This window comes from Aristolochia californica, unplaced genomic scaffold, assembly GCF_029961685.1.
Source record: "Aristolochia californica isolate CCGP_79_NKW_82.1479 unplaced genomic scaffold, dmAriCali1.0.hap1 SCAF_7, whole genome shotgun sequence".
Lineage (NCBI taxonomy): Eukaryota > Viridiplantae > Streptophyta > Magnoliopsida > Piperales > Aristolochiaceae > Aristolochia > Aristolochia californica.
In genome coordinates, this window is record NW_027182268.1 from 31,186,060 (window position 1) to 31,199,244 (window position 13,185).

Below are 13,185 nucleotides of genomic sequence, written 5' to 3' on the forward strand. Positions count from 1 at the left end.
CTTAATTTAGAGAACTGCTCAAATCCTAATCGCGTGGTAAAAATATTTGCCAAATGATTTCGGTAGGGACAAATTCCAATTTCGGGACTAGCTCTCAAATGAAATGATGTCTTATTTCAATATTTTCTTACCATGAGTGGTGAACCAGGTTCTTACCTATGCAAATAGCACTCATGTTGTCATAATAGATAGGTATTTCATTTTGCTCTAGACAATAGTCTTCTAATTGTTGTTTCATCTATAGATGTTGTGCACAACAACTTCAAGCTATTGGGTACTTAGCTTCGGAGGTAGATAGAGCAACAGAATATTTATTTTCGAAAATCAATGGACAAACAAGTTTTTAAGTAATTGGTAGTTACCACTAGTACTCTTCCTATAAATTTATTAGCATACAAAGTCATTATCAAAGTACCCAATTAAGTCTATCATAGATGAGTTTTGAGTACCAAAGATTTACAAAACATAAAGGAGGACAAATTTTAAACATCAATAATGCAGTGAAGGATATTGTTAAACACCTAGCCAATACTACCCAAAAGACTGGCCTGTTAGGAGCGGAAGGCATAGGTACTTAACCCCAGGACCATAACAGTACACCCCGCCATCTCGAGCCGACGACCACGGCGGCCTTAACACAACAACATGGACCGGGTCAGGAGCCCATACTCCCTTACGGTGCCCTGCCAAGGGCGTGCGGTCCACCTGTGCACGCGAGGACTCGAAGTCGGGACGTAGCGCCTGCTCTGATACCAAATGTTAAACACCTAGCCAATACTACCCAAAAGACTAGCCTGTTAGGAGTGGAAGGCATAGGTACTTAACCCCAGGACCATAACAGATATATAAGCCATTTTAATCAGGTAAATTGACATAAACTTTAATGTTATATTAAATTCATCTTCTTCCTTCTTTACTTTCACTTTCCTATAATTTTTCCACTTTTGCAAGAAACTTTTTAATTCTATCTTATTACGGCAAAGGGGTAGTCGTAGTTGACCCCTTACATATTGTGGGATTGTTTTGGTTTGGTAAGTAAACTGGTAAAAAATATATTTAGATAACTAAGTTTATTTTCCTACAAGTTTCCTTTATTTTATGGGGAAACTCATATTACAAAGCTTCTTATAGACACACATAAAACAAAACTCTTAAATTTCAATTGTGAATCTTATAGAGTTTTTATAGACAATAAACTATGACAAATGCTAATACAATCTTGCTAAGCGCATCCTTGTATTAACATGCAAGTAATTATTTGCCTATTCCACCTTGGTGATTTTATAGATTTTTTAGTAAATGTATATTGTTCTAGAAAAAGGTGGCAGAAACTTTCCATCTTCACATGCAAAGAAAAAAGGATATATTGATTTATCTCTCCTTCAAGTTCTTTTTTTCTTCCAAAAGATGTCCAAAGTACAAAAGCTCTACATATTTCTTCAAGATTTGATACTCCAAGTCCCAAGGGGATGGGGTTGCAAAGAAGGGCTAGCTCTAAAATCATTCAATTGTTTGGACTGGTTTTTCTCTATGTAAACCACAAGAGTTCCCGAAAGATGACAAAGAAGCTCGAGTTCACAAAATATGATCCATGAGTCAACTACCAAGTCCTTTTTACAAAGGCCAACATGGGATAAGATAGCTATTTAAAAAATTATGATAATCTTTTCTCTTGACTAGTTTCGCATACCATAGCCTAAGGATGTTTTGTCTTAGACTTTGGGAGATTGGTATTGTAGATGAATGTTTGGATCTTTTCAGCATGACTTTGAATTGTCATGTAGACATCACGATTGAAGAGATTATCACAAAATTTCCATGGCACAATTTAATTGCACCAATGAAACATCCTAATCAATTGTCGAATGACAATAACATGACATTGATTTTTGGGTTATATTGTTGAGTAATAAACTGTTATGCACGCAATAACATTAAATGTTATACATGCAATAACATTATTATTTTAGTTGTTTTCTTTAATTCACTTTATTTTATTTCAGTTTTAGGTTACAGGGGTATTTTAGGAATATTTTATTTATAGGGGTATTTTTAGAATATTTTATTGTAAACCCTAACCGGGTGAACCCTATTTAAGGGGTAAGAGTAATGAGAAAGGCAAGCATTGAGTATTGAAGTTCATTTAGAGTAAGCTTAGAGTAAACAGGTCGGATTCTCCCTTTGAGATCCAGGTCAAGCTTCCTTCAAAGCTCAATCATTTCATTCCTATTCATCGTCATCATCTTCCTCACGTATCAGATTCGGGACCGTAACAACTGGTATCAGAGCAGGAACACAATGCCCATCGAAGACCCATATTTGGCGATGCACAGACAAGTCCGTGAAATGGCTGAAGATGGTGACACGCCGGAAAGTATATAGATGTGGCATGCTGGCTGGGTGCAGTATTGGCTGACGACGGAGTACAGAGAGGCATTCCTCGGAGAAGATATCTTCGACGGAGTGAAATTAAGGCGAATGAAGAGGTATAGAGAGGCATCCTGTGGAAAAACTATCTCTGACAGTAACGCCGAGGCTTCGGCTTCGTTCTTTCTATCGGTCGAGACTCCTGCGGAGGATTTGGGGGAAACCTCAAATCTAGATTCACCCCAAACGCCTCAGCACCACCATCCACCCTCACCTCCACCAGCGCCGACCACCGGTGTCGATTCTGCGACGGCGACCTCCGAAATTGGGGACTCAACATGTCCCAAATCGGAAGGATATCACGAAATCCCTTCGGCGACACCCACGGAAGACCGTTTCCAGGTCCCCCCTCAAGTTCGAAAGCTCGCCCTTTCGGAAGAGATTTCTGAAATCCTGAAATCAAACCTCCTCTACTCACGACAAACCACAGTCCGTTCCGAATGGGAGAGGGGAAATTTTCCAGCCATTCCGACCAGGAAATATTTTTGCGAGCACTCTATCTCAGCAAATTTCCAAGCGGCAAAGCCTCCAAGGGTTGTTGTTCACCGCCGGAGCAGCAGGAGACTTCGTCGGAGAAATTTCCCCACTGTGCGGTGCCGTGAGGACTGCATACGACCGTCGCCCGCCTTAGTCAGTGCCGTGAGGGAAGGAGCCGAGGTTCTCGCAATGTCTGACGGCCACTCAGTTCGGGATCGGCATGAGGATGAGGAAGATTTCCGATTTCCCCAGAAGAGCCGTCGGCAAAATTTCCACCGAAGGAGGAAGATAACTCCCGATTCAATTTTTCCTAAGTTAGGAAAATTTGATGAGCGCAGGAAACTAAGTCGCATGGGGGACCGGGCTTCCAAAACCGAGTCAACCCAGGCCAACTCGGACCGAGTCAACTCGGGAAAAAAAATTCTCTGGCTTGAGGCAATCCAATACCGCGATTGACACTTGCGCAGACACTGCTTCCGAGCTTGAGGACAAGCTCGTCTTCCAGGGGGTGTAATGTTATGCACGCAATAACATTAAATGTTATACATGCAATAACATTATTATTTTAGTTTTTTTCTTTAATTTACTTTATTTTATTTCAGTTTTAGGTTACAGGGGTATTTTAAGAATATTTTATTTATAGGGGTATTTTTAGAATATTTTATTGTAAACCCTAACCGGGTGAACCCTATTTAAGGGGTAAGAGTAATGAGAAAGGCAAACATTAAGTATTGAAGTTAATTTAGAGTAAGCTTAGAGTAAACAGGTCGGATTCTCCCTTTGAGATCCAGGTCAAGCTTCTTTCAAAGCTCAATCATCTCATTCCTATTCATCGTCATCACCTTCCTCACGTGTCAGATCTAGGACCGTAACAACTGTTAATGTTATTGCGTGCATAACATAAACCTCTTAAGTGGTTAGTTATTTTATTATGGAACCAAGATGGTATGAAAGTAGGATGTGTGCTTGGGTCTAAGCCTAATTTGTACTCATTTTGAAAGTTTATGTCCATATCTCAAACCTAGTACACATTATCTTAAACCTAAAGCGCTCTCTCCAAGAGAAAATTAATTATCCTTCGCCTAGTGGCTCGAACTACAACATTAGAGTCCATGGACAAATGGAACTGTGAAGGACATACCAAAAATCATAAAAAAAGCATTATATGCACTTCCCATTTGTTAAGTACGGCACTACATTTATGCAAGCAACACCTGTTCCAGGGTAAGTTTTGTTAATACAAAGCCATATAATACCTATTTTGGATACAACCTCTTAAATACCATTTTGTATTATGACCTAATTCAAAATATATTCAATGTAATGTTATAATCCTATATTTACCTCCCCCCCCCCCCCCTTGAGAAGCCACCTAGGTCAACATATGGAGTTTTATCATATGGCTAGAAGAGATTTTCTTTTCCCATATTGTGTTTTGTCTAAATTGGATCTCTATGTCTTTTTTGCCCCCCAGTTTGAGGGGGAGAAGTAGAAGAAGAAGTACAAGAAAGAGGTATTTTGTTCGACATGTTGTAGTAATTTTCATGTGACTAAAATGTTCAAGGGGGGAAGAAAATATGAAGATTTTACATCTAAGAAAAAAATAATCATTGAAGATTGAAGACCAAGACAGAAGACCAAGAATTCTTTTCATTGCAAGTTGAAGTTATAAACTCCTGCTTGTGGGGAGTATTGAAGAGCATATATAGAAAAGTCTTATATGACTCTCATAGAAAGAAGTCTCACAAAGCTAGATAGGTTTAGGTTGTTTATGCATAGGTCTCCTCTTAACTTAGAGAGCTGCTCAAATCCTAATTGCATGGTAAAAATATTTGCCAATTGATTTCGGTAGGGACAAATTCTAATTTCAGTACTAGCTCTCATATGAAATGATTTCTTATTTCAATATTTTTTTACCATGAGTGGTGAACCAGGTTCTTAGTTACGTAAATAGCACTCATGTTGTCATAGTAGATAGGTATTTCATTTTGTTCTATACAATAGTCTTCTAATTGTTGTTTCGTCTATAGAAGTTGTAACTTCTAGCTATTGGGTACTTAGCTTTGGTGGTAGATAGAGCAACGGAATATTGTTTTGGAAAATTAATGGACAAACAAGTTTTTAAGTAATCGGTAGTTACTACTAGTACTCTTCCTATCAATTTTTCAGCTGACAAAGTCAGCATCAAAGTACCCAATTAAGTCTATAGTAGAGCAGTTTTGAGTAACAAAGATTTACAAAACGCAAGGGAGGACAAATTTTTGAAATCAATATTGCAATGAAGGATATATAAGCCATTTTAATTAGGTTAATTGACGTAAACTTTAATGCTATATTAAATTCATCTTCTTCCTTCTTTACTTTCACTTTCCTATAATTTGTCCACTTTTGCAAGAAACTTTTTTAATTCTATCTTATTGTGGCAAAGGGGTAGTCATAGTTGACCCCTTGCATATTGTGGGTCTGTTTTGTTTTGCTAAGTAAACTGGTACAAAATATATTTAGCTAACTAAGTTTATTTTCCTACAAGTTTCCTTTATTTTATGGGGAAACTCAAATTATAAAGCTTTTTATAGACACACATAAAACATAGCTCTTAAATTTCAATTGTGACTCTTATAAATTTTTTATAGACAATGAACTATGACAAATTCTAATGTAATCTTGCTAGGTGCATCTTTGTATTACTTCCTTATAGCATGCAAGTAAGTATTTGTCTATTCCACCTTGGTGATTTTCTAGATTTTTTAGGATATGTATACTCTTGTAGAAATAGGTGGGAGAAACTTTCCATTTTCACGTGCAAAGCAAAAAGGATATATTAATTTCATGTAGTAGTTTGAAAGTTTTATGATTTATCTCTCCTTCAAGTTCTTTTTTTTTTTTCAAAAGATGTCCAAAGTACAAAAGCCCCACACATTTCTTCAAGATTTGATACTCCAAGTCCCAAGGGCATGGAGTAGCAAAGAAGGGCAAGCTCCAAATTCATTCAATTGTTTGGACTGGTTTTTCTCTATGTAAAACACAAGAATTACCAAAAGATGATGAAGAAGCTCGAGTTCACAAAATATGATCCATGAGTCAACTACGAAGTCCTTTTTACAAAGGCCAACATGGGGATAAGATAGCTATTTACAAAATTAGGATAAACTTTTCTCTTGACTAGTTTCACATACCATAGCCTAAGCATGTTTTATCTTAAACTTTGGGAGATTGGTATTGTAGATGAATTGTTGGATCTTTTCGGCATGACTTTCAATTGTCATGTAGACATCACGGTTGAAGAGATTATCACAAAAGTTCCATGGCACAATTTAATTGCACCAATGAAACATCCTAATCAATTGTTGAATGACAATAATGTAACAATGATTATTGGGTTATATTGTTGAGTAATAAACCTCTTAAGTGGTTAGTTATTTTATGATGGAACCAAGATGGTATGAAAGTAGGATGTTTGCTTGGGTCTAAGCCTAATTTGTACTCCTTTGAAAATTTATGTCAATATCTCAAACCTAGTACACATTATCTTAAACCTAATACGGTCTCTCCAAGAAAAAATTCATTATCTTGCCCCCAATGGCTCGAGCTACAAGATTGGAGGCTATGAAACAAATGGAACAAAGGACTTAACAAAAATCATCAAAATTATAAGCATTATATGCACTTCCCATTTGTCAAGTACGGCACTACATTTATGCAAGCATCACCTGTTCAAGGGAAACTTTGGTTGATACAAAGTTATACAATACCTATTTTGGATACAACCACTTAAATACCATTTATATTATGACCTAATTCAAAATATATTCAATGTAATGTTAAAATCTATTAAACCCCCTCTTTCCAAGAGGAGAACCAATTCCTACTCTTCCTATATAAAAAGACAGTCTTTAGGGATCTTTAGGTATCCGGGAGGGAAAAAATTGCAAAGAATTTGGGACTACGTAAAATTTTTAACTAGTGGGATTCGGGGAGAAACAAGAAAGTTTCAAATTTCTGTTCAAAGGATGTGAAAGCTAGACTGAATTTTCTCAGTTCCATTGATATAGCTTTTGTACCAGGATAGGGTCTCAAACATGTTAAGCATTTGAAACCCTCAAACCTAATCAAGAAGGGACTTCAAGCATGTAAAACTAGCAAATTCACTTACATGGCACCAGGAGCAGAGACAATAGGTATTAGAAGTTCAGACTAGCATGGAGACTCGTGCAAGGGTATGGCACCAGGAGCAGAGACAATTGGTATTAGAAGTTCAGACTAGCATGGAGACTCGTGCAAGGGTAGGGGTCAAGATGATGAAACTCACAATGTTTTTTCATGAAAGATAACCGGACAATTCAAGGAAAGTTGATTCTGCCCATATTTTCAATGTGCACTAACATATTTAGGACATTCCTTAAGAAACTACTTTTTCTCCCACCATGTTTTTTAAAATCTGGTTGGTTTGAAGCAACTAGACTAGGTCTAGTTCCATTAAATGTTTTCCATTCTTCCATTTAAATTCCAACTTTGAAGATCAAAAGTTACTTGTAGGACCTTGAATGGAGGACATCTCGACGTACAAGAAGAATGACTACCTTACTACTACAAATATTGTAAGAGAGAGATAAATCAATCAAAAAAAATTATTTTACTACGGTAATGTTATGGTGCTGGCTCTATTGGTACTGGAATATTTTTACACTTGGTTTAAAATACCAGTCCAGATATGTTCATAATACATACGGTTTATTCAGAAACTCCTGTAGTGGAGTAGCATGGCATTATAAGAGTGACCAAATCAAATCTTGCACTTTGCCTATCACAATTGACAGTTATTTCAAATTTGAAAGGGCTATTTTTACCTTGCTGCAGTAACAATTTAAGCAAAATCAACCAAATCTTATAAAAATCTGGCCTCCTCCTCCGCCCTTTACAGCACTCGTAGATACTCTCAGCAGTAATATTTCCAAAAAGTATTTCTGCAGCCTTGTTCTTGACAAGAAGTGGAATGTGAGCAGATTGATCCCATACATAGAGCTGCAACAACCATATAATTTATATGAATGTTTTTGGGAAAGAGAAAGATAAACTGTTTGGTTACATAGACATGAATATTTGTATTTGAAATTAAGCTTGCATCTACCTAAAAGATGAAAACATCCAGGTTAATAGCTATGGAAGAGTGTGTAATAGGGTGTTAATTCCATTCTCAACAAGCAGAATTTGTGGTTTGGGTGCAGAACTACATCCTCAGCTACCTAATCCTATTAATCAGGAGCCAAACAACTCCTGAAGTTCAGACTCAAGGAAGGATCAATGAAATTCAGACTCGAAGAAGAACAAACGAAATTCAGACTCAGATGAGGATAAATTTAACAAAGCACTGGTCACAAAAGTGGTAAAGTAGTTATTTCAATAGTGCATCAGGAGCATATGTGCAGGCTTCCCTCACCAAGAATGGTCTATATATTGAACAGATATCATGAAGATGATTGGTGCTTTTATCACAGTACAGAGGACCTCTGTCTTCCATTAGCCTGATGCAAGTTGCAACAAAAAAAAAGAAAAGAGAGAGACTGAGTGAGAAACTAAAATGATGTGCCACACAAACATTAAAATTGAAAGGACGAAAAAAGAGAATTACTCAGAATCTAGAGGAGAACCACATAGCTTACAGCCAGAACAAATAAGGTCGTCTATAATCTTACAATCTCCCATCATAAGGAGTCTCTTGCTGATAAACAACTTCTCTACCTCAAACTCGCCTTCAATGTTCATATTAAATGGCATACAAATTTCTCCAATGGAGCCACAAAAGACAGCACGACATGTTTCAGCTAGGTCCAGTACTTCCGAAATCAATCTACACTCATGATTTTTCTCTTCATGCACTTTCCAGTTTTTATCTTGCACCTCTCTATCTTCAGAAATCCTCCATGTAGACATGTAATCAACATTATACATCATAAGGTAAATGAAACAGTAGAATCTGAACTTGAGAATTAGATTATAGTCATTCACTTGGTCATACTTCCGTAAGACAAAGAATTCCACTCTAGAAACATCATCTGAACAAAAAGAAATGCTAATGTGGATGTCTTTATGAAACAATATGTTATTAACATTTCCTACTTAGAAATTGTACTTTCCATTTGACTTCCTTCTGAATACCATTGAAATTCCAACAAGTATGCTCATCTGCTTTACTGTTTGGGTGCTGTTGAATGCTATAAGCAAGAAGTGAAGACATTTCGGGAACTAGCTTGATCACTATCATATGTTCAATGAGGCAACTTGCACGAAGGTATTGAAAATATGAATCTATGGTTAAAATCTGCCAGGACTACCAGAAATATTTGATTGATTGTTACGATGAAGCTTTGATCCCGTTGCTTCCACCCAGCTTAAAACCTTTTTCAGCTTTTCCTTGGTTCTGGTCCCCACTTTGCTCTGTGCCAGTAGTTCCTCTATGCCTATGGAGTGAAATGATATGGGTGGAACATGAAACCAAATCCTTGGGTAAGAAAAATCACAGATAACTTCAGCTTGTAAAATATTAAAAAGGATTTACAGAATATGAAAGATAATTAACCAAAGCCCTTGTAACCAAACACATGAAGAAGCGAATGGAAAGAGTTAAAAATGGAAAAATGAATGTTAACTATTTGTATTTAAAATCTTAAATAGTTTCTCAAAGAAAAAAGAACAGCAGCCAAAGAAACGCAAAAAGAATAACACTAGGAATAACGAAATAATATCTGAAGCTTACAGGAAACTCTGAAATGGGAATAAGGAAAAATACCCTTGGAGGCAAGCAACTGATGAGAATGGACCAAATGCAACAAAGATGAGGAAGGAACAGTTGTGGCCTCTACGGCTCCACCAAATTTCACAATTTTAACATCTGGAGCAATTTAACAAGATCTAAAGGTAATGATGTAAAAGAAGTGATCTGAAACGTATAGTACAAGGCCAATATCATATGCCAATGAACTCTACATAACCAATAATAAGACATTTTTATGTGTTGCAGAGCTTACTTTGAATTAGAACAACATTACCAGCAACTATCATTGCACTCATTTGCTTCTGCCACACGCAAATGGAAAAGTATAATCTCGTATCATCTCCAACACAGATATCAGTTCTTGACAGTGTCCCTCCATTTGAAGCTTTAAATCTCTGAAGAGGAATCGTGTTTCATTATTTATAAAAAGAAAGAATTGATAAAACAACCGAAAGCATAGATGTACAGCTTATAAAAAACATAATGAAACTATGTTGTCAAAAATTCTGGAGTCAGAAAGCAAGTTTTGCAAAAAAAAAGATGCCAAAGGTAAATTTGCTTTTTCACTTACCTTGTGCAGTGGACAGCTGATGCAAAATTATGCAGAATTAGTTCAGTAATAAAATTGCACGTCATTCAAAACAGAAAAATCATAAAGAAGAACCACCTTCAAACTCTATCTTTTAATAAAACAAAAGATCCAATCATTAAAAGATGCATAACTACTTTTGAGAAATGATTTGAGGGTTACAGAGCGGTGTGAGAGAGCTCAAGCCAAAACAAGAAAGCTAATACTGAGAAGAATAAAATGTGTTACTGAACTTCGCTCTTAATTTTGCATCAAATTACCAAGTAACAATGCATACCTCAATATAATTCACACTATAGTCTGCTGCAGGAAACGACAGATTGTACTGAACGTTGATATAACTAGTTTCAATAGAAATAGAAAAACTCTACTTAGAAAGAGAAAAAAAAGAGAGTAAATAGTCAATTCCGCCATTGGGAAATACAATCAGTAAAACATTACAATATCAACATTCTTAAGTCAAATAGTTTCAGCGATTCCCCAAACTAGAAGAACAACAAGCTGAAAAATAAAAAAACGAAAAAAAAAAAGCATCTCAATTGATCAAAACGAATTGAGTTGCAAGAAGTACTTGGTTGTAATAGATGATACTAATATATTAAGTCATACATAAATTTTGACGCAAGCATTTGATAAATTTGAAAAAGTGAAAGACGAATTAAAAAAAAAAAGAAGCATATTTCACCTGTATAGGCCTGGATGTGTGAACGAAGACGAGAAGCTGAACATAACTGCCGATATGGGAAGCTGCATCCGCCAAATCGATCAGGGGTCCATACCATCCGATTGCACTTGCTGCCATTGGAGTTCCAGTTTTCAAAACATGAGAAGTGAGTATCGCTTCAGGTTCGGCCGCGTCTCTTATGTACTAGAACCGGGTCCTCCTGTTTCCGCCAAGACTCCGAGATATCATGATCGATTTTTAAAGTCCTCTCAAATGTAACATTTTAGATTCCATTAGTCCTCTGCACTTTCCATTAGTTTATTTAGGGGAAGTTAGTGCACTTTGAAAAGTGCAGTGTAAAATACTTATAGTGTGCACAATGGAAAGTGCCAGTGTAAATAGATTATTTATTAATAAAATATTTTAATATATCTGATTTTTAGAAAATTAAATTAATATTAGTTAATAAATAAAATATATTGAATATAATTATTAAATAAATGCTTACTTTTATACTATTAAAATTATTATTTTTTAATATCTAAATATGAAATAATTATGATATTATAAAATATTTATTAACTTAATATGAAATAACTTATTAACTTAATATTTTATGTTCGTCCTCATCTCTATGATCTTTTTTCTTTCTTTCTTATCCATGCTCAATTTTCTGTGTTTTCTTTTGTGTTTTTTTCCTCTTTTCGTTGGTGCCATGAGAAATACTTCATTTTATCTTCTTCTTTTTTTTGCAATGTTTTCTTTCTTCCCTCATCACCCAGAATTGTATTTATTTTTCTTGATGCCAAAAGACAAGATCAACACCGAAAAAACGATCTCTTATCCCCCTCCTTCGTCCTTCCTCCTTCCTCCTCCCTCGTGAACCGAGAACATTTAGAAAGCATGTAAGAAAACCCCAAAATTTCTCAGGTGGATTCAAAGAGGAAAGAAATTGATGGAATCTAATATCTTTAACGTTCTCTTTTTCTCCGAGGAGATTCGAAAAATTTTGTTGGTGAAGGAGGAGAAGTTGTAGAGGGGGCAATTGAAATCATCGAAGGTCGCGAGCAAAAGAGGAGCCAAATTTTTTTTCTCCACCTTCCATTTGATAGCCTCCCGATAGCCCGATGTAATTGACGGAGGGAAAGTAAATTCAGAGCTCGAGTGAATTCACTTTCCCTTGAGTTATGCCTAAAACGGGGGAAAGTGAATTATATTTGTAATTTACTTTCCCTCCTAACTTATATAGGCGACTAACGGGTTTTAGTGCATTTTACCTAGTGTAAATTTCACTTATATTCTAATTTTTATATGGTTACATTAATGCTTTAACAAAGAATGACTAGACTCTATGGTTGTCTTTGGAACACACAAAGTGGAGAGAAAAAAATAGAAAAGAAAAGAAAAAAGAAAATAAAAGAAAAGAAAAAAGAAAATAAAAGAAAAGAGGTTTATTTTCTCTAGTTTCTATTTCTCTTGTTTGGATATAAAAAATAAAAAAATTAGTAATATTTTAAAATTTTGATTATTAATTTTTTTTCAAGTTTCTATTTATTTTATTTTCTCCCCAAATTCCATCATTTTGTGATTTTCTCTCTTATTTTCTTTTCTCTCAATGATTCTCTATTGCCAAATAATAGAAAATAATTTTCTCTCTTCTTTTCTTTTATTTTCTTTTCTTTTATTTTCTTTTCTTTTTTGAGGGTTACAAATAGGCCCTATAGTTAAGAGAGTAGGGGAAATGGCTAGGATCCAACTCCATAATTGGTTTTTGTAAAGATGGGTTTTGGAATCAATTTAGTGAGGTGAGCATAGGTTTTAAAAAATTAGCCCTAGACCCATCTTACTACCCACCTCTACACTTGATCTTAGCTTTTATGAGTTATTTGTATTTAATTTTTATATTAATAAGTTAAGATAAATTTTAACTTGTCTGAATTAATAAATAATTAAAAAAATTTAATCAACTTTATTTATGTAATTGAACATATAAAAATAAAATACTTGAACAAATTTTACCTTTATAATATCCAAATGCTTAATCAAATTGTTACTTTTTAATATCTAAATTGTCACTCTTAAAATCTAAATTAAATATAATATTTAAAACCATAAATTTATATAAATAAAAAGAGGGTATTTTATTATTAAAAAATATTTTATAGATTTAATTTTATAAGATATTTTTACTTAACTAAACTAAAATATATTTAAACTTGTTTTAAATCAATAAATTAATTAAAAATTAAATTAAGA

General features: G+C 35.0%; 1 protein-coding gene across 1 annotated transcript; it reads right to left on the reverse strand.

The window, feature by feature from the left end:
• Positions 1–7,564: 7,564 nt before the first annotated feature.
• On the reverse strand, positions 7,565–11,072 carry LOC137937776 (uncharacterized). Its single transcript, XM_068782945.1, has 7 exons — positions 10,951–11,072; positions 9,930–10,071; positions 9,692–9,793; positions 9,237–9,362; positions 8,534–8,810; positions 8,342–8,426; positions 7,565–7,926 (listed from the first exon to the last, which is right to left on the reverse strand). The coding sequence occupies exons 1-7, from the start codon at positions 11,065–11,067 to the stop codon at positions 7,636–7,638; spliced, it is 1,140 nt and encodes a 379-aa protein (XP_068639046.1). The 5' UTR covers positions 11,068–11,072; the 3' UTR covers positions 7,565–7,635.
• Between the last annotated feature and the right edge of the window lie 2,113 nt (positions 11,073–13,185).

What these genes read in the sequence shown, in the direction of transcription:
- LOC137937776 (XM_068782945.1), bottom strand. Translation starts at nt 11,067, where the DNA reads ATGGCAGCAAGTGCAATCGGATGGTATGGACCCCTGATCGATTTGGCG. An exon ending in CAATCAATCAAATATTTCTG is followed by an intron (nt 8,811 to 9,236) that starts GTAGTCCTGGCA and finishes GGATTTCTGAAG; the next exon opens with ATAGAGAGGTGCAAGATAAA. An exon ending in GGTTCTCCTCTAGATTCTGA is followed by an intron (nt 8,427 to 8,533) that starts GTAATTCTCTTT and finishes AACTTGCATCAG; the next exon opens with GCTAATGGAAGACAGAGGTC.